Source organism: Mchenga conophoros, linkage group LG6 (genome assembly GCF_057382185.1).
Source record: "Mchenga conophoros isolate Kocher_MC1m ecotype Shallow Benthic linkage group LG6, M_conophoros_male_GT1.1, whole genome shotgun sequence".
Lineage (NCBI taxonomy): Eukaryota > Metazoa > Chordata > Actinopteri > Cichliformes > Cichlidae > Mchenga > Mchenga conophoros.
Genome location: NC_140531.1, coordinates 2,569,071 through 2,591,210, shown reverse-complemented (window position 1 = coordinate 2,591,210; position 22,140 = coordinate 2,569,071). Strand labels below are relative to the sequence as shown.

The window sequence follows — 22,140 nt, the reverse complement described above, 5'->3', positions numbered from 1 at the left end:
CTCTGCACTGATGCTGCCCGGTACACAGTCTATCAATACATAGTTTATCAATACAAGTATTAGATATATTAGTCACAACTATGAAGAAACTATAAAGGAAAAACCTGAAACGTAACTACAGGAGCAGTCACCGCAACGAGACCAACCCCCAAAACAAGTTTTACAGGTGGTCCACTGACACTTTTTGCCTCCTTGAGATTGCTTTTTTTTTTTTTACTAGTTTTGCATTTGCCTACGGTCACTTTGGTAGCGTAAGGCGATACTTGGACTGATGGACTAATTCTTGTATAGTGTTTTTCTACTTTACCTGACCACTTAAAGCGCTTCATGCCTCATTCGCCCTTTCATACAAGCACTTTCTTTCTATTTAACATTCACATGCATTCACACTGCAGTGGATGCAATGGAGAGCAACATGGAGTTAGTATCTTGCCCAAGGATATTTGGCATGCAGACTGGAGCATTCAGAGATAAAAACATCAACCTTCCAATTAATAGACGACCTACCTCTTGAGCTATAGTCACCCCCTAAACCTGGACTCTAGAAATGATGTGCAGGTAGTCCAAAACCTCCAGGAAAGCACATCAATATTGACATTTTGCTACCAGCACAGTCTCAAGGGCATGGAGGAGATTTCAGGAGACAGGCAGTAACTCTAGGATAGCTGGACAGGTAACTGCACAGGTGCAGTCCTGTAGCAGAAGTATCTGCTCCTTTGTGCAACGAGGAACAGAGCCCTACAAAATAACCTCCAACTGGTGTGAATGTCTCCAACCAAAACCAAAGCTCCTGAGGAAAGCCTGAGGGTTCAGCGTCCTCTAGTGGGCTCTGTGAACACTGTCTGGCACAATGGAGGCTTACTGGCATTTGCCATAGAATAAAGGAATTGGCAGGCCCACCATGGGCACCCTGTGCCTTTTGCAGGTACACCCTGAGCACATGTTGCAAATGTGCAATGGTATGGAGAACGTTCTGCTGCCTGTAACTTCATTCAGCATGATGTTCTGGGGAGGCACAACCATGAAGGGCCACAGATGCACAGACCTCTGCAGGCTACTTAATGGCACCCTGACTTCCATCAGGTACCGGCTGTACTCCTTGGATCCATTGTCAGACCCTATGCTGGTAGAGTCGGTCCTAGGTTCTTCCTGGTGAATGACTATTTCATGTGGCGAGAGCATGCAGGCAGCTCATTGATGCCCAGGTCCAGATCCCCTGAGAGGAGAACCCTCCCCACACCCAGGATGTCATCTGTCATCTCATTCGGAGCCCTTATGCTGCACATGGGGGCCACACAAATCACTGAGTACTATTTTGTGTTACAGTGCAGTTTTCGGCTGCCAAGTTGCATAATTTCTTCGTCTTGATTTTCAGCGTGAGTATCTGTAGGTAGTACAAGGGGCAAAACAGGCTTCTATAGCTCAGCCTGCAGGGGTCACCCTGTAGCTCTCCATAAGACTTCTCTGTGGGTTTCTTCTGGCTTAAAAACAGTTAGCCCTCACAGTGAAGTCACACACACACACACACACACACACACACACACAACAAGAAGATTGGTGATTTATATTTCTGTGCATTTTCATATTTCTGCGTCCCAGGTGCTATATGTTCTTTTTCCTTCTGTTTGGTTTTTATTAGAGATGCAGCATTGGTACATTACATTGTGCATTTCTATTTGTGTGCTATCCTTTTATTATATTTTCTCCTAACTTCCCTTTTTCTATTCTTCCTGTCAGCTTAGCCATTGTCAATTTTCAATTCAATTATATTCATATAGCGCCAAATCACAACAACAGTCACCTCAAGATGCTTTATATTGTCAGGTAGACCCTACAATAATACATGCAGAAGAAAACCCAACAATCATATGACCCCCTATGAGCAAGCACTTTGGCAACAGTGGGAAGGAAAAACTCCCTTTTAACAGGAAGAAACCTCCGGCAGAACCAGGCTCAGGGAGGGGCGGGGCCATCTGCTGTGATTGGTTGGGGTGAGAGAAGGAAGACAGGATAAAGACATGCTGTGGAAGAGAGACAGAGATTAATAACAGATATGATTCAATGCAGAGAGGTCTGTTAACACATAGTGAGTGAAGAAGAAACACCCAGTGCATCATGGGAATCCCCGGCAGCCTATGTCTATTGCAGCATAACTAAGGGAGGATTCAGGGTCACCTGGTCCAGCCCTAACTATATGCTTTAGCAAAAAGGAAAGTTTGAAGCCTAATCTTGAAAGTAGAGATAGTGTCTGTCTCCTGAATCCAAACTGGAAGCTGGTTCCACAGAAGAGGGGCCTGAAAACTGAAGGCTCTGCCTCCCATTCTACTTTTAAATACTCTAGGAACAACAAGTAGGCCTGCAGAGCGAGAGCGAAGTGCTCTAATAGGGTGATATGGTACTACAAGGTCATTAAGATAAGATGGGGCCTGATTATTTAAGACCTTGTATGTGAGGAGCAGGATTTTGAATTCTGGATTTAACAGGGAGCCAATGAAGCGAAGCCAATATATTATTACATTGTCTTATTATATGACATTATATTATACATATAATGTAGTGACTGGAAGAACACTGATAGAAATCAATCAATAAACAGATAAAAGAAAAAGAGGAGCCTCTAGATTCATAAAATCTTGGAAAAGCAAAATGTTTTTGGCACAACTGTGCATCCAGATCATAATTCTGATTGCAAATGCTGCCAAACAGAACAGGATTTAAAAGACAAAGAAACTGCCAAGAAGGCCTGACCATGCATGTACGACAGCTCAACGACAGAGCCTTGATTTCAGAGGACACGGTGATAAAGACTTAATTGGACAAGATTCAGAAGTAAACTGTAGCTTACTACGCTTCCTGAGAAATGTGCTCACACCTGCTGACATAGAGTTGTTATACATTCTGAGCACTGACCTGAGGGGATTGCTCATTTTAACCAGCTTCACATGAGCGTACAGCACTGTGACTACAACAGACCAGCAGTTAAATGTTTTCCTCTGTAAATATTCTGGACATTAGAGGTGAGACAGCGTGGCCGCTGTCACTGTGGGTGGGCTGAACTGGGCTCAGAGTGAAGCCCTGGTCTGCTTTGGGGTAGTCAGTCTTCTTCATGCTGCAGACTTTTCCACAATGAAGTTTCTATTGCACTCTTCTCATTATGTTGTCAGTTCCACAAAGGTAATATAAAATATCTAAATAATATGAAATATTTGGTAGCAGAAAGCTGCTGACACCATGTGATGGATGAATGTATAGTTTTTAGATTGAATCTACCTTTAAATCCACAAGATTGTTCTACTGGTTTTTCGCTCTCGCATGATCGTTGCCCTCGCCATTATCCTCTTACCTTATGACTCACACAGACGCCGACACATGCACATTCAGGCTGCTGTTGATTAGCCAGCACTCTCCCATGACCCTTTGCTCATGGCTCACTATGAGGGGTTGTGGGTAACAGGCTAGCACAGCAGGGCTCTAATTTAATGAGGCAGATGGTTGTCTATGTGTGTGCAGAATAACTGCATTAGTGTGTGTTGAGCGTCGTAGGAGGATCCACAGCAGGGGTTTCTCTCAATAAATGTTGCCATGTTAAATCAGTAATTGGTCCTTGACACAACTCACTGTAATATGTATTACAGTGAGAGTGCAGAAATCAGATATTCACGAATTCTTTTAAGTTCCAGACAGTAGAGACATTATAGAGGTGGAGCTTTGCTATTAGAACAATGTCATGTGTCACAATAATGTTGATCCTAGAAAAAAATAGCTCTGGAAAAAAAAATTGGCTTAAGATTGTCACACAGGATATATCAACAGATTATATTAGTTGTTAACCTTTCTGTTTTTAAAGCAGCTACCTGTATTTTGTGATGAAGGTGTTGTTCAGCCTAAGGAGCTTGGAAAGAAAATCGTCTGAACTTCTGTAAGTTTTCTTGAAGGCGTTTCATCCCAGAAGGTTCTTCAGTTCTAAGAGCAATTGGCTGCGAGTCCCAGATTTAAGCCCTATGGGAGTGTCCGAAAGAGGGACATGGACCCCCTATTGATCCTCTAACTCACTAAATATATGAAGTGTTAAATGTGATATGTAGTCTGAAGCAGTGACGTGGTGGCTGTAGCTCAGAAGGTAGAACAATCTGCCAGTTAGTGGTTTAGTCTTTACCTGGTCCTGTGTGAGAGTTAAAGTGTCCTTGGACATACTGAAGCTCAAAGTTGTTGTTTGTTGGTGAGCTTGACAGACACAAAGTGCTGTTTAAGTTTGAATAAATGTGGCTTGTAAAAACAACTGCTCTGAATGTGCAATGAGACTAGAAGTGAAATAAATAATGAAAAAGATGCTAATGATACAATTGTTATAACATTGTTGTATTTACATTTTTGTGTCATAACAAATTATCCAATCAAGCTATTTAGGAGAAAACACAAACATCAAGATAAGCTGTGGATGTCAAAGTGCTTAGAAAACACAGGCAAAGACTGTTTTTACAAGGTATCACAAGTGTGATAGTGTTTTATGTGTGTCTAGATTATGAACACTAATTGGTAAATTATTAACTAGTATTAAAAAGAGTAGATGAATTCGTCGTTCTCCATTTGGAGCATGTAGATAGAGTTATTGATGGGAACTTAATGTTTGTTTGTGTGTTTTATAACTTCTGCTTTCTTTTTTATTTTTAAATGTATTTTGTTTTTCATTTTATTTATATTTGTTCAAAATAAAGCTGTCAATCAAAAATGTGAAGTGTTTTATAAATAGCACTCCATGTTCATGTGCATCATACTTATTGGAGATGAAAAGATAACTGCGATACTGTAAAAATAGTTTATGTGCCTGGCTGAGTGTGGGTTTCCTTTCAGACAGACATCTGATTATCTATGGGCTTGATGATAGAAAAAGTATTTTGATCTGGATCAAATTAATCCCGCACTACAGATTTCCTCAGATACATAACAAATTTACAACTTTTTTATGTCTATAATTAAATCTAGAAGTCATCTTTACAGACTTTTGTTGAATTGAAAAACTGTTGCCTGTGTACTAGGATGTTTTGAATTGTTTGGCAAGTCCAACACAATGAGATGGCCAACAAGACAACGGTTACAGGTAAAGGAACCCTGAGACAGATGGAATAAAACAAAAAACTATCTGTATTTTAAAAATGAGGAAGAAAACACAAAATCCAAATAACAAAATGTTTCATAAGGGGAGAAAAAATAGCTTCAGCTAATAAATGCAAGGCACTGGGGGTAAATAAACTACCAAAATAAAACAGGAGCTAAATAACCATTAACAGGGAAAGGCATAAAATTATATAACAGAGGGGGAAAGACGCAGGAGGACTAAACCCTCTGAAACAAACAGAAACTGGAACAATGAAATAAAAGATGAAAATACAGGGCTAAGAAAAAGTGTTTGTCCCCGTCCTCAAAGAACCCAGACCAACATCAAAGAACCCAGAACAACATCAAAGAACCCAGACCAACATCAAAGAACCCAGAACAACTTCAAAGTACCGAGACCAACATCAAAGAACCCAGAACAACATCAAAGAACCCAGAACAACTTCAAAGAACCCAGAACAACTTCAAAGTACCAGAACAACATCAAAGTACCCAGACCAACATCAAAGAACCCAGACCAACATCAAAGAACCCAGACCAACTTCAAAGTACCGAGACCAACATCAAAGAACCCAGAACAACATCAAAGAACCCAGACCAACATCAAAGTACCAGAACAACATCAAAGTACCCAGAACAACCTCAAAGAACCCAGAATAACATCAAAGTACCCAGAACAACATCAAAGTACCCAGAATAACATCAAAGAACCCAGAACAACATCAAAGAACCCAGACCAACATCAAAGTACCCAGAACAACCTCAAAGAACCCAGACCAACATCAAAGAACCCAGACCAACATCAAAGTACCCAGAACAACCTCAAAGAACCCAGAACAACATCAAAGAACCCAGAACAACCTCAAAGAACCCAGAATAACATCAGAGAACCCAGAACAACATCAAAGTACCCAGACCAACATCAAAGAACCCAGACCAACATCAAAGAACCCAGAACAACATCAAAGTACCCAGACCAACATCAAAGAACCCAGAACAACTTCAAAGTACCGAGACCAACATCAAAGAACCCAGACCAACATCAAAGAACCCAGAACAACCTCAAAGAACCCAGACCAACATCAAAGTACCCAGAACAACATCAAAGAACCCAGAATAACATCAAAGAACCCAGAACAACATCAAAGAACCCAGACCAACATCAAAGAACCCAGAACAACCTCAAAGAACCCAGAATAACATCAAAGAACCCAGAACAACATCAAAGAACCCAGACCAACATCAAAGTACCCAGAACAACATCAAAGAACCCAGAACAACCTCAAAGAACCCAGAATAACATCAAAGAACCCAGAACAACATCAAAGAACCCAGACCAACATCAAAGAACCCAGAACAACATCAAAGTACCCAGAACAACATCAAAGAACCCAGAACAACATCAAAGTACCCAGAACAACATCAAAGAACCCAGACCAACATCAAAGAACCCAGACCAACATCAAAGAACCGTGGCTCTCACTTGCCTCAGATAAGATATTGTTCATGATTCAAGGTTGAGATAAAGACTGGCAGAGTTCCAAAGAACAAACCTCTGCTGACTAAAGGAACACACAGACGTGTTCATGATCCACAAGACTTTTTGGAAACTATTCTGTGGAATTATGGCATAATATTTAAACATTTTGAAAGGTTTGCATCCTGTTACATGTGGTGCAAAATGAACAGCATTCCATAAAAAGGTCAAATATGGTGGTCGTAGTATGATGGGCTGCTGTTGCTTTGCTGCTTCAGGATCTGGATGACCTGGCGTGACCTTAAACAGGCTGTTCTCATAACCCTCCAATTTTATAGAAAGACGACATGGACAACATTCCTCCGCGGGGATGTTGAAATCCATATCGCAAACACTTACTCTTCTCGCTGCCAGCAGCACAACTTATTATTGGGCAATTCTTTTTTCACACAGGGCGAGACAGGTCCATTGTTTTTCACTTAATAAATCTGATTTTCATTTAAAACTGCATGTTCAGTGTTAGTCAGGTTTGTTTGTGATCTGAAACATGTGACACGCTTGCTCATTTTGTTTCAACATAATTCTGAGGCTCCTTGTCCTGTAGGAGTGAACAACAGTTTGAGCTGAGATCTGTGATGAGCTGTGTGGTTGTGGATGTTTCTGTAGCTGGTGGATACTCGTTTCACTTTTTATCCTACTTATTTCTCAACTGAGATGTAGCAGGAGATGAGCTTGATGTCTAAAGTTGTCTGATGCTTTAACACAAACACACACCTGATGCTTGTTTATGTGTGTGTGTGGAGGTGAGCGAATGGTTAGACTGGTGTTCGCTTGCATATTTGAGTGTCTAATAGATTACTGCTGAACACTAAACATTTTGCCCCCCTGTTCGTCTGCTCCTCTTTGCAGCCATGCACCTGTTTGGTCTAAACTGGCAGCTTCAGGAGAGTGAGGGATACGGAGCCTTTGAAAATGGAGGTGGAGGAAGAGACACAACACCCAACACATTTATAGTGTCTACAGACAACAGTGAGTCCCTGCTTAAAGAATTTTTCCTTCCCTTTCTTTTGACATTAAAAACAATAAAAGCTGTGGAAAAGAGCTGGACGCAGGAGCCCAGGATAGCCTTCAGAGTTTACCACATATTATAATCTGCCACTCACTCTCAGAGGTCAGGGTTTCTCTCCAGCCCTTTTCAGAGTCTGATGTTTGATATCACTTTGATGCTTGGCAGGCACACACACACACACACACACACACTGAGTTGGACTTGAACAACACCCTTAACTGGCTTTTTGAAGATGGAGATGTAGTGACCCTGCTCTGAGTCCCTCTGGACTCGAGGCAGAAGACAGGAAATGGACAGTACAACTCAAAGCAACCAGATACAAACCAAACAGATTTTCACATCAATAACATGCTTTGTTTTTAAGTTATGCAGTCTGAAAACTTATTTTGAAGGCAGTGACTAACAGCATTGCAAAGAAACCAGAGAAGTATTGTAAAAGAAAAATGAGTGTAACAGGTAACAGAGATGTAGGACTAAAGCCACGGCTGCTGACCTCACCCTGCCAGTCACGCTTTTGTTAAATGTGCAGCTTTTCTGTTCTGTGGTTATTCTCTCTCTTTGTCTGCCTGTCAGACTCTTTTAGTTTCATGTCTTCATTTTCTCAGCTTTTCTTGCCTTTTTTTCTCAATTCGTTCTTTTCTTTTTCTCGCTGCTCATCCCTTCTGTTCACACCACAAAGCAGTGCTGAATAAAACTTAAAATGAGCGAGATAACAGCAGCACACACCGACTGTTGGAGGATGTTTACTGAAAGCTGTGAGGGCTCTGAAATCGTTGTTTGGAAACAGAGAAAGACTATAAATGTTTCCTTTCTGCTGGAAAAAGTTTGCTCCCAAACTTTAAACTTACAACAGTTTAAATATGTGCAGGGATATGAGTCGAAAACAAGTCACAGATAATGTTAAAGAAAAGAAAGAAAGAGTTAAACAGGTTTAAACGATTTAGGCAAAGAATGAGTTAAATGGCAGTGTTGGAAAGCAGATCTCCACTCCTGTGTGTTAGCTGTTATACACAGGAAGAGTGAGGAGAACTACAGAAACGTCAGGGGTGGGAGTCTTTCTCACATAAGAAATAATAGTTTGCGTCTTTGTGTTATATGCAGCATGTCATATCAGCTAATGCATAGCACAGGTAAATATTCACACTCTGCTGACACACCTGAGCCAGTGCTGGTGAACACACTCTAGCTCTACTCTCTGCAAACTACACTGCAGCTAAAGAAACACAAACAGGTGTGTGTGCCATGATTCCTTTGTGTGAAGGAACCTTTTCTCAGTATCAGTTAGTGTTAGTGTCACAGTCCACGACTGACACATTCAAGGACATTCAGTAAATCACATTGTTGCAGGTTTAAGGGCGTCTTTGCTTTAACAGTGTGGCAGTTCTGAACACAATAACATTAATAACACAACAGCCAAGTTAACTCATAATCCCGTCCATTACAGTATAATACATTCTGTCAACGTTTAGTAAGGTGTCGATTCTATAAAACATGCATCATTGACGTTTGTCCTTGTTGTTATGGCCCTCCCAGTCGTTTCTTTAATGGTTTGTGTGGTAGGTGTTCCAGGTTAACTGGTTTTTACTTTAACTGGTTAGATTTTTCTACAAATTCCACTTTCATTGTTCCAGATGTTATACCTGCAGATTATTCTTTACCCTCTTAAAAGCATGACATACACTGGAGTTTCTGTGTGAGGTATGGGGTACAGGTCAGGAGGAAGAACATGTCATCTACTAATCAAAGCAGTGGTGGTGGTTCAACTCCTGGCTGCTCGAGTCTGTGTGCCAAACATCCTTGAGCAACATATTAACCCCAAGTTGCTCTTTGTTGCGTTTCCTGTAGGCTGAATGTTGGATAGAAAGCACAGAAAAACATAGCAAAAGTGAATGAGGCAGGTTGTATAAAGCATCCAAGGTGCTTATACAACCTGCTCTGCAAGAGTAGAAAAGAACCAGCCCAGTTACCATTTACATATATAACTGTTAACCACAGGGATCAGCCACGTAAGCGTGCCGACACTTTCTGAGGTTCAGCTTTTGTTTTCTTTCGTGACTTTGCACTCACTCAAAAGAAAACCTTAATTAACCTGTAAGAAATCTCTGAGTGTTATTATATGTTCACTTACTTACTGTTTTCAACTGACCAAACATAATCATTTCTTCTGCAGTGAATTTTCTGTAGTGAAGTACCACAACCAATGTAACCTGTCTCCAGTGTCTGTTAGCTCTCTAACAAGCACTGGTATTATCTCCGATGTCGATGATGGACAGTGTTCTTCCTACGTAGCCATGATGGTGGCTTTTAGAGCATCTCATGGATTCAGTTTGATGTGTTTTCCTTCTGCAGGTAAGATGCTTTTTCTAGAGAACAACACCATAGACACAGGAGAGGTGGATGTGGGGAGACGAGCCATACAAGATATACCTGCAGGTGAGCTGTGTACACAAATGCACCTGTGTCGGGATCTGCTGTGATTAATACTCTGTAAACTCAGTGTAACATTTCCAACACCCCACACCAGTTTGTAGGATTGTTACGTCGTGTAGTGGAATCTTTCTGTGTTTCACCTCCATGTTTCTGTTAATCAGTTATATCAGTGATGGCAGAGATTCTAACAATTCAGTGGAGTGTGTTACTTAAATCTACTACAAAGAGGAACGTAATCATATTATAATAACTATACTTGCAAACAAGGCAGCACAGTGGCGATTAGCACTGTTACACACAGCAACAAGGTCCTGAGTTCAATACCCCCACCTGCCCGGGGCCTTTGCGTGGGTTCTCTGGCTTCACAGTCCAAAGACTTTCATTATCTAAATTGTGAGGATGAGTTATAAATATTCCACATGTGAGGAACTCTGCATCTGTAGCACTGTGAATGAAATCACTAGTTTTGTTTACTGGTTTTCACTTCTGACATTATTTTCGAGTGTGTCACAGTAATAAGCCTTAAAGGTTAAACGGCTTTCTTGAAATGAATTCCTTTGCCACATATTTATGAATAAGACGCAGTAGTAACTTGTTGTGCTACAACACCACACGCAGTTGCAGGAAACAGAAGTCGATGGGAAATGAATAACAAATCACACTGTTTTTATAAAGACAATTAACACTGAGAAGGCGGCATTTCTGAAAGTCAGTTGGGGAGTGTTAATATTTAAATCACTGACGTTAATGTTGTTCTGTTTCTTTATTCAAGGTGTGTTTTGGAGGTCCCAGCTGTATATCGACCAACCACAGTTCCTGAAATTCAACATTTCCGTCCAGAGAGATGCTCTTGTTGGTGTGTATGGACGCAAAGGCCTACCACCTTCACATACACAGGTAACACGGGAATGCAAATGTTACCAGGACTACTTTAGAACTACTGCACCAACATATTGGAGAGTGGAAAAAGTGCATGAAGTGATATTTTCACCATTTGAAGTACTAATGAAGTAATGTCTAGCTTTAATCATTGATTCAAACAGCAGTGATAGAAAATGACACCTGAGTGATTTTCACGTTGTCGTGCGATGACATAGGTTCAAGTTTTTGCCATTTGGCAGTCAGCATTGACTTTTAAGAGACTGCTAATATATCCTCTGTGCCTCTGTGTCCATCCTTTCATTGTTAATAACATTCAGGGCTCTAGAGTGCGACCAAATATTTCAATGGTGCAACTAAAAAAAAAAAATTGGTAGCAGCAGTGCAACCAGCTGTTCCAGTAAAAAAAAAAAAAAAGTCTCTGAAAGTCCGTGTGGTCAACAACTGACACACATCATGCCCCTGTCGTGTGTCCCAATCAGACATAGTCGTGGGGCGACCATGGCTCAGGGGGTTGGGAAGCATATCTGTAACCGGAAGGTCGCCGGTTCGATCCCCGGGCTCTCTTTCCTGGTCGTTGTGTCCTTGGGCAAGACACTTTACCCTACTGGTGTTGGCCAGAGGGGCCGATGGCACGATATGGCAGCCTCGCTTCTGTCATTCTGCCCCAGGGCAGCTGTGGCTACAACCGTAGCTGCCTCCACCAGTGTGTGAATGTGAGAGAGAATGAATAGTGGCATTGTAAAGCGCTTTGGGTGCCTTGAAAAGCGCTATATAAATCCAATCCATTATTATTATTATTATAGTCAGGGGCGGGACCTCTATGATATGAGAGAGAGGTGAGTAGCTTGAATAAAGCGATATCGATTCATTAAATCCTGAATCGACTTTTAAATATAAACTTATTTTGCCAGAAACGCCAGAATCTCAGGTTAAAGCTCACAAAACTATTTCAACAACCATCATGAGGGCAGGTAACGGACTCCACACAAAGACGTAAACACAGAGCGGACCTCCATGCATCAGAATCAGCTTTCTGTTTCGCGGCTTTCTCACCCGACGGCCCGTACACGGACACGCCGTCGGGGCTGAAAGCCGACAGCTCGCTGACTCTGATGCGTCCGGTCCGCGCTTTGTGTTTACGGCTTTTTTGCGCGAGATTCTGATGCTGCAGGTTTTGTCTCTTTCCAACCAAAATTCACTGAACCAGCAGCAAAAGAAGATCCAAACTACGCTTCACATAAACCTCGTCATGAATTCCCTCTGACTTCTGCTGTTTTGCACTTCATGCACAGCTCTCTCTCTCTCTCTCTCTCTGTACTTCCCGTCTCAGATCTCTGTTTTCGGCATCATTCATGTACTTATTACCCATCAGTCTACCGTTGTTTTAAAATGATGCAAAATTGCAGAATAGTTTTAAGTTTATCTGCAATAAAAAGCCAGGCCAGGAAAGTCTCCTTCATGTTTTTTTCTCTTTTATCCTCAGTTACTTTGACACAAACGCATCTGCTGTGATGTTCACACCTCTGATGAAGTCTCATGTGTATCAGTACTGATAAATGATCAGAATTATAATATTTCTGACTGTCTGAGGCTAAATTGAATCGAATCAGGACCTTGTGAATCGGGGTCGAATGGATTGTAGAAATCAGTGATGATACCCAGCCCTAGTGAGCCGTAGTGAGCAGCCTAGGCCTGACAGAAGTGGCTGCGATAGCACTGCCCAAGTGGCTCCTCCCCCAAACAGGCCGTCAGAGGAGCCGATGTGATGATTGAGTTTAACATTGTCTGCAATATTGCCAAAGAGTGCCAACGCACTTTAAGCACAAGCACCCATTCAGTAACTTGTCTTTCTTCTAGAAATGCACTCCAAATAAAGAACTTTGTGTTGACAAGATTGTTAGTAAATCATTTACAAATCAATTTTGTCTGCATAGACAGCAATTTCCCCCAAAAGTGCACATGTAGAACTGCTGTGTTAAGCGATGTGGTTGAAAACTTTGGGTGCGCCTAAGAAAAAAAGTTAGGCATAGCAGTGCAACCGTGGCAACAAGTTAGTGTAGTGCCCTGACATTATTTTCCAGCATCTGCGTGACTCATTTGTAAAAAACAAAAACAAAGCAACATTTTTTGAACAAAACAAAACAAAGTTCGGCTGAATGTTTTCGGTATTGCTGCGTCTCTGGTCTTTCTGAAGCTCTTTCACAGTTGCTGCTTCTTTGCTCATTTTTCCAGTGAATTTTCCTCTATTGGTCAAACGTATCTAAAGTCAGAGAAGGAAGCTGACTCAATGGGATGTGACCTTAAGTAAGTTTTAGCCCACTAAAGACTATTACTAATTATTAATTAAAAAGTAATCATCTGGGAAAGGATAAGGAACTCATTTAGACAACAGATTACCTTCAAGAGAGAGTGACCTAACTCACCACTGAAGGCCTCAGGGGAGCAGAACGACAGAGAGGAAGTGTCAGAGCAGGTTCAGTGCTCGGGGACCAGGTTCGGCAGCCTTGGTGTTAGGGTTTGAATCATGGCGTATATCTCATTGGTGAATTTTCAGAAGAGAAGATAATCTGTTTATGTTGACCTAAAACATTATCCTGACATGGAACATGCAGAGTCTGTACATAACCAGATTGTTCTGTTATGTTGGCTGAACTCCAGTAAAGGCCTGACACAGGACCTGAGAGCTGCATCTGGCCCTTCAGCTGATCATCGACTGTTCGCTGAAGCCTGATGGTGTCGATGGGATCTGGTTAGAATTGGAACCATTTGACTGGCAATGGCTTCATGTTTGAGGATGACAATGGTCCCAAACACACGGCCAGTGCAGTAAAAGCATACTCGGATAGAAAAAACACACAATGGAAAGCTTGCAGTACTGGACTGGCCTCTCACAGTGTCAGCCTCAACATTATTGAAGTGCGATCATTCTGACAGAGAACAGAAAGAAAGGCAGCCGAGATCCAAAGACGGACCTTGGAATCTCCTTCAAGAAGCCTGGAGAATACTTCAATAAATGATGAGAAAATTACAGGTGGCACATATCATGTGGCTGTTTCTGTTTATGCTCGGTCATGTCTGAAAGGGACTGAGAGGAACCTTCATTTATAATGTAAATATAGATGAAAGGGCATCTGTCAAAAGGTTAGAAGCTATGTTATGCATTCAACATACAGAGCTGACTCATTTAATTGTGGTGTATGTGTGCAATAGTTGCCATGGTAATGTAGGTCATGACCCTGGGATGAGATTTTGTAGGCAAAGGACGACATGATATGTTTCCAACTGAGACGATATTGATGTTTTTATCTTTACGCCTGAAAATGAAACCTCACTGAACCAGTGGCTGCAGCTGATATCTGTTCACTACTATAACATTTAGGACAGTTTGTCGTCGTCCCTAGTTCGTCTGACTTTTCTACTTTCAACAAATTTCCGAAATGCTCAGAAAAGCGCATCAAATCAACACAGGAACGACGGCGCCGTCCTAGTGGCAGCCTAAGGCAGCTGCTCTCCGACTCTCTGATTCTGATTCAAGTTATAAATATTTCACAGGCAACTTTGCAAGTGAGTGAAGTGCTTCGTAAATCGTAGTCCAAAATGAATATAAGCTTCTTCACTAAACTATTCCTTTAATGACGACATCTCTGTGTTCTGTCAGAGGACTAATCCACGCAGTCACACAGCTCAGTGTTAGCACTTTAGATGACTTTGCTTCCTGTAAAAGGGAGTTTTCCCCTTTCACTCATTGTTTTCTCTATTACTGTTGTTGTGAAATGGTCCATTACACACAGAGCGAATTTCATAGACGTCTGTTATGTCATGTGAATACTCAGAGTTTAATTGGTGATATATTTAAGATTCACCTAAGACCATGTGACAGCATCGTGGCCGGTTTAGCTCAGTGGGCTGTGTGGCTGAGAGCGGCTGGCCAGGGTTCGAGGCTGACCTCTGTCCTTTCTGCATGTGTTTTATTTAAAGGGACAGTGCAGTCTAACATAGTCCAAGTGCAAAACATGAAACTTGTCATGGTCCTGCGGCCATGACTCAGTGGCTTTATGTTTATGTTCTTTATTGTTATTACTTTCATTATTATTCATGGCTGTTTTGGGATGGTTTGTGTTTGGGATTTTAGACACTGGGTTCTGGGTTTGTGCTCCCTCTGTTGGTCCCTGGTGTTAGTGTTCCCCTGTCTCGTCAGGTTAATCAGGTCCAGCTGTTTCCCCCACCTGTGTGTGATTTCCCAGTGTCTCTTTGTGTACTTATAGTGTGTGATTTCCTCTGCTCCTCGTCGCGTCGTCTGTCTTCATACCTGGTGTAATCCCCTGCGTGCTCTCCCTGCTGTTCTCCCTGCTGTTCTCCCTTCATGCTCAGGTTTGCTATTTCTTTGTGTAGTTTCTCCCAGTTAGTTCATCCTTAGTTCTGTTTTACCATCCCCACTTTATATTGGCTATTATCAATAAATCACCCTCACACCTGAATAAGTGCTGCGTTTTGAGTCCTCCTTCCGCTCTCCACACGGCCGCTGCCCCGGACCGTGACAGTACGACGCGACCACAACATGGACCCAGCAGCGCTTAACCCGTCCAGGGAGCTACGGGAGACGCTCATCGATGCCACACAGGAGCTTATTGACCTGTGGCTGGAAAACCCGGGCGGGGAGTCCCAGCGCGCTATAGAGAGGCGGCTACAGCGTCTGGTGACCGGTCTCCCATGGCTTCTAGGCTCGCTATGTCCGTGGGAGCGGGAGTTTCTCCTTTTGGACCTTGGACTACACCCCCCGTCTGCATTCACTTTCGAGCAGCCCGATGCGGTGAGTCAGCGGGATGCATTGCTTTCCCCAGTTTCCGGGACTTTGTTTTCTGGGGCTATTCAGAGCGGGATGGGAGACTGTACGGATCGCTTACCTACCTTCGTGGTAACGGATCCTTCCCAAGTGGGCGTGTACAAACCCGCTGCAAAACTGACAGACTGTGTCTCTGCCGCTCCTTCTGAGCCAGGACTTTATTGCCATTCTCCGGCTCAGTTCTGTGTCCAACCACAAGCTTCCCAGTCTGTAGCTCAACCATTAGCCTCCCTTAAGCCACAATTTTCACACTGTTTTTCCACCGCTGTTTCTGAGCAGGGAGACAAACTGTTTCACTACGGACCTGTTCCTCAAAAGCTGGCTACATTAGAGACTATTGCTCACTCCGGGGCTTCCCCAGAGGCTGGGTTTCTGCCCTCAGCTTACTCTGGACCCCTGGAGGCCAAGATGCCAGCTGTGAACTGCACCGGGCTGTCACTGCCTGAGCAGGGTCAGTGCTCTGCGCAGCTGCAGCCCTCCTTATGTGTGCCAAAGGCCCACGTGCCTACTGGTTTTGTTTCATATGTGCCAGAGGCCCACGTGCCTACTGGTTTTGTTTCATGTGTGCCAGAGGCCCACGTGCCTACTGGTTTTGTTTCATGTGTGCCGGGGGCCCCGGTGCCCACTGGTTCTGCGGCTGTTTTCGCTGGGGGGCCCGAGGAGCCCGTCCAGCCTCCTGCTTCGCTAGCTGGGGGGCCCGAGGAGCCCGTCCAGCCTCGTGCCACACTGACTGCCACGTCGGCTGGGGGGCCCGAGGATCCCGTCCGGCCACCTGTGGCTGCTTCTCCACCTGTGGCTGCTTCTCCACCTGTGGCTGCAGCGCCGCCTCCTGCAGTACCATCACCTGCAGCGCTACCACCTGCTACTGCCACGCCTCAGCCTGAAGCTTCAGCCTCGCCTGGTTCTGGTCCAGCTTCATCCTCACCTGGCCCAGCTTCAGCTTCAGCTTCAGCCTCGTCTGGTCCGGTTTCATCCACGCCTGGTCCGGCTTCATCCTCGGCTTCATCCTCGCCTGATTCTGGTCCAGCCTCATCCTCACCTGGCCCAGCTTCAGCTACAGCGTCAGCTTCGCCTGGCCCAGCTTCAGCTACAGCTTCGTCCTCGCCCGGCCCGGCTTCAGCTACAGCTTATTCATCGCCTGGTCCGGCTTCATCCTCGCCTGGCCCGGTTTCATCCACGCCTGGCCCGGTTTCATCCACGCCTGGCCCGGTTTCATCCACGCCTGGCCCGGTTTCATCCACGCCTGGCCCGGTTTCATCCACGCCTGGCCCAGTTTCATCTCCAGCTTCAGCCTCGCCTGGTCCGGCTTCAGCTTCTGCTTCAGCGTCGCCTGGTCCAGCCTTCGTGTCTGCAGCATCCGCACCATCGCCTGCAGCAGCGTCTTCAGCATCTTCGCCCGCTGCGGCCCCGGCTTCCGTGCCTTCAGCCTCGCCTGGCCCAGCCTCGTTTGGGTCTGGAGCTAAACGGCCGTTTTCTAGACCGCCGGCTAGGCTATTGGCCGGCCGCCATCGCCTGAGCGGCCGCCGTTGCCTTCCGCACGGCCGGCCCCCGGACCCTCTTCGCCTGAGCGGCCGCCGTTGCCTTCCGCACGGTCCGCCCCCTGAACTTTTTGCGTGCCGTCACGGCCTTCTTCGTGGACGGCCTCCCGAAGTCTTTACGCGCCGCCACGGCCTTCTTCGTGGCCGGCCGCCTGAACTGTGCTTCGGACTCTGCTCCCCTGTGAGTTTTGTGAACGTTTGTTTGGGACTCTGGGGTCTTCGTTTTGGTCATGGCCCGGTCCCTCCATCCTGGGCCCCCTGCCGCCCGCCCGGGTCTGGTGGTGTGTTTCTGTGGCTGTCAGGGGCCAGCCCTTGAGGGGGGGGGGTACTGTCATGGTCCTGCGGCCATGACTCAGTGACTTTATGTTTATGTTCTTTATTGTTATTACTTTCATTATTATTCATGGCTGTTTTGGGATTTTAGACACTGGGTTCTGGGTTTGTGCTCCCTCTGTTGGTCCCTGGTGTTAGTGTTCCCCTGTCTCGTCAGGTTAATCAGGTCCAGCTGTTTCCCCCACCTGTGTGTGATTTCCCAGTGTCTCTTTGTGTACTTATAGTGTGTGATTTCCTCTGCTCCTCGTCGCGTCGTCTGTCTTCATACCTGGTGTAATCCCCTGCGTGCTCTCCCTGCTGTTCTCCCTTCATGCTCAGGTTTGCTATTTCTTTGTGTAGTTTCTCCCAGTTAGTTCATCCTTAGTTCTGTTTTACCATCCCCACTTTATATTGGATATTATCAATAAATCACCCTCACACCTGAATAAGTGCTGCGTTTTGAGTCCTCCTTCCGCTCTCCACACGGCCGCTGCCCCGGACCGTGACAAAACTGATGTAACGCAAATAAGTTTAGAGTTATTGCTCATTTTCAACCATTGTCCCTTGTCACAATCACAATGCACATATTTTACAATAGAACATAAATTTTCATAAAACTAAAATACATCATGGATACAACTACAATTAATAGACAATAAATAAATAAAAAACAACAACAAAAAATCATTCATTAAAATGACGACAGCTCTGATTTGCCTTTAACTAAACTTTGACCTTCACTGTAAAGGGTCTGATGTTTGACTTCGGTTGGAAGTGTGCTCCACAGACGGCAAGCTGGAAAATGCTGACTGACCAAATGTAGCTCTGCGATGTGAAACCTTACGGTCACCATGCTCCCTAGTAAGATGTGTTCTCACTGCACTGCCTAACAAAGCCAGTAAGAGGCCAAAAAAGACCACTCGATTGTCACACTGACCTGCACTGCTGTCCTTGCCAGGCCTTGGCCCTTCAGGAGAATCCAGGTACTGTGCAGGGTGACAGAAACTGGACATGCTGAGCATCACCTCTAAATCTCAAAGAGCACAGTGGTTAGATTGTCATAGCTGAAACTTTAGGCTAAACCTTGGGGAAAATAAGATGTTTGCATTATTGTGCTTTTTTGTTTTCCAGTATGACTTTGTGGAACTGTTGGATGGTAGTCGACTTATTTCGAAAGACAAACGAGCACTGAGTGACACCGACGCAGCACACATACGTCTAGCCGGTTCTTTCGAAGAAGAATCTGAGGGAGGCCCCCGACATATCCGCTCCGTGAATGTGCATGAGGCTGGGTTCATCCAGTACCTGGACACTGGAATCTGGCACCTGGCGTTTTACAATGATGGACGAAACACAGAACAAGTCTCCTACAATACCATCATCATAGGTGAGACATGCTTGTTCTTCCTGGGACGTTGCTGTAAGAGTGAGTGCACCTCTTCAAAGCATGTGCTCAACGTATGTGCTACCAGCTTGTTGTTACAGAAATTCAAATCTACTACTACTGTTAATAATAACAACAATAATTATAGTGAGAAACATCAAAGCAGGTTCTGGAGCTCATGGTTATCTGGAACGTGACAGACAACTCGATCTTAACTCGAAGCAACGTTGAGTAAAGCTGCATTCGATTCCCTGATAAGTTATCTCGAAAAATGAGTTTGAAGTGAAAACACAGACAGTTGAATAACAGATTCAAGCCCAGAACTTTCTGTGAGGGAACATCAGTCACGATATAATCTACATGTAAATGACAACAACATTTCATCCAGTTTTACTTTTTAACCAAACTGGTTGTGGTTATGCACCACTTACATAATCGTCTGTTAGGGTTAGCGCTGTAAAAAGGATTATTCTGTCTTTGTTTAACATACTAGAAACCTTGAATGGGCTTTTTAGGGAAATGCAGGCACGATAAATGAATTTGGCAGATAAACCTGGTGAGACTGAAGCGACCTGCAACTATATTGGCTGGATGTGATTTTCAATAAAAGACCAATATTTAATGTAATACTAGTGTGCTGTGAAAACCTTCACTGGCACACGTGTGTGCAGTTTTAATTAGAGCAAAGGAGCAAAGAAAAGCACGGCAGAGAGGGAAAGAGCGGTTGTGGTGATTGGATGCATTGATTGGACTAATTGGCTGTAACTATGGTAATAGCAGAAGAGCAGTCACACAGTTTGGTGTGTGTATGTCTTTAAATAATCTCTCTCTCCCACTTTAAATCAGAGTCGATTATGGAGTGTCCTCACAATTGTCATGGAAACGGTGAATGTCTCTCGGGGATTTGCCACTGTTTCCCAGGATTCCTGGGGCCCGACTGCTCTCGAGGTAAACGATCCTGCCTCGCCTACAGGGAAGAAGCAATTGTTGCATGATCCCCCGTTACCTTTAGCAAAGGAGACACTGACCATGACAAAGACTTTAAATATTTTGCATGTTTTCAGCTGCTCTGCTCCTTAATCAATCAAGAATGATTGAAAAGTTACACTAAGTGTTTATAGGGCACGAGCTTTATAACTGAATAGCATTTTATTGAACATTAATCCATCTTAGTTGTTTACACAGTACGTAGCTTGATGGGAACTCGAGGGTTCAATTATCTTACTGCCTTTGTTGGGTGATTTAGTAAGTGTGACTTGTTCCGTTCATGCATGTGTCTGGTGCAGCGTCCTGCCCGGTGCTGTGCAGCGGTAACGGTCAGTACTCTCGTGGACGCTGCCAGTGCTACAGTGGTTGGAAAGGTACCGAGTGCGACGTGCCAGCCAACCAGTGTATTGACATCCACTGTGGAGGACATGGTATCTGCATAATGGGCGCCTGCATCTGCAACACTGGTTATAAGGGAGAGAACTGTGAGGAAGGTAAGAGTGTGAAAGTGTCACCACAGCACTGAAGTTCCACATAATCTTTCATTCAGTAAACTATTGTTATTCTAATTATTATTTCTCTTGTGTTGTTTTGGTGTTAATGTTATTTCTGCATGTGATCATCTTATAGTGTCTCACACTTGTGCAGAATATTAAACTCTTAAATATCATGTGTAGACCTGTCATGGCCAGAGGCACCTGTGATGCTTTTAACTTAGATTTAACTCTGTTTGGACTAATATATCCAAACTCTCTGACAAATACTCAGGAAAAAGGCCCTGTTAGCCGTTAGTAACATGCTACAGTTACCTCATCTGGTTCCCATTAGTTTCGGTTTTCAACAATAAAACTGAGAAAGAGCAGATCCATCTCTCGCCTGGACAAAGGTTTATGCTTTTCTGTTTTTGCCTCCATCTGTTGTCATGATTAGCTGGTATCTATGCAGATAGAATAAGAGTCCTAACAGTAGAGAGGGGCTCGACTGCTGCATCAGTAACAAAGTGGAATCGACTGGGACTGACAGCGACTCACACATGCAGCGGTACGCTACACAAGCTCACAAAGTGGAGTCAGTGGACGCTGAAGCACAGAGTGTGGTAGGAGGCTTTCTGCAGAGTCGGGCACTACAGTCACGTGACTGCACGTCACCTTCAGATTAGCTGAAGAACAGTGCGCTTTCCATGGCTGAGCAGATGCATCCAAGCCTTGCATCACCAAGTGATGTGTCACGTGGAGTGAAGCACACTTCCACTGGACTCTGTAGCTGTGGAGAGGTGTTCTGTGGAGCGATGAACCACGCTTCTCTGCCTGGCAGTCCCATGGATGACTCTTTACTATAATGCTCTTCCTCTACAATAATTCAATTATTTAATTGTCCTTTTGTTCAAACTTCCTGCCCTGTACTTTATCAAACTCCTTCCTGAGATTTTATCCAATAAATATCATCTAAAGATGCTAAATTGTGAAGCAGGTCACAGAGAGAGGAACCTTGTGACCATTTTCAATAAAATCTCGCTGGTGATATAAAAAAATGTGACATATTCTTAGTGTGTGTTGCCATGGGCACAGATGGTGATGAGTACCTGTGTGCGGCAGTCAAAACTAGAATCCAGAGCATGAACTGCTTCGACTGTAGCCACGCGGACATGTGGGGATTTCATTTGAAGAACGGTGAAAACAGATCTACCTGGTGTTTGTGGACAAACTAATTATTTAATTATTACATTAATATTGTAAAACCCCTAAAAGGCAAAACAATCTATACATCATTCCCGTATTAAGAGCTTTCTCTCCATCCCTCTATAAATGTCATGCGTTCAGCTGCAGTAGCTGCAACAGATTTATACAGATCAATTTGCAATTTTGCTCACTTGAAATGAAAGTTTTTAATTTCTCATTTAATGAAGAGAGACCGAATATGAAGCAGAAATGTAGAAGAATACTTTATATGAACGATGTAATTATCAAGTATATGAAATGATCTTGACGGAGGTCTGGAGACTGGCTACATCCACTCTGTTTCTTCCCTTTGTTCCCTTGGTGGTACATTTGATAACTGTCATGCTGCAGGACGCATCCAATCCCACGTTAGCGTTCTGGCTGA

At 43.9% G+C, this 22,140-nt stretch overlaps 1 protein-coding gene across 2 annotated transcripts in view; it reads left to right on the top strand.

Annotated features, from left to right (window-relative positions):
- tenm3 (teneurin transmembrane protein 3) overlaps positions 1 to 22,140 on the top strand; it is an 810,020-nt gene that overhangs the window by 699,345 nt on the left and 88,535 nt on the right. For both annotated transcript variants that reach the window (XM_085275827.1, XM_085275828.1), the window contains 6 exons: positions 7,502 to 7,621; positions 10,011 to 10,094; positions 10,864 to 10,988; positions 18,798 to 19,053; positions 19,897 to 19,998; positions 20,337 to 20,531. In XM_085275827.1, coding sequence (XP_085131953.1) covers positions 7,502 to 7,621; positions 10,011 to 10,094; positions 10,864 to 10,988; positions 18,798 to 19,053; positions 19,897 to 19,998; positions 20,337 to 20,531 — 882 coding nt within the window. The remainder of the gene's footprint in view (positions 1 to 7,501; positions 7,622 to 10,010; positions 10,095 to 10,863; positions 10,989 to 18,797; positions 19,054 to 19,896; positions 19,999 to 20,336; positions 20,532 to 22,140) is intronic.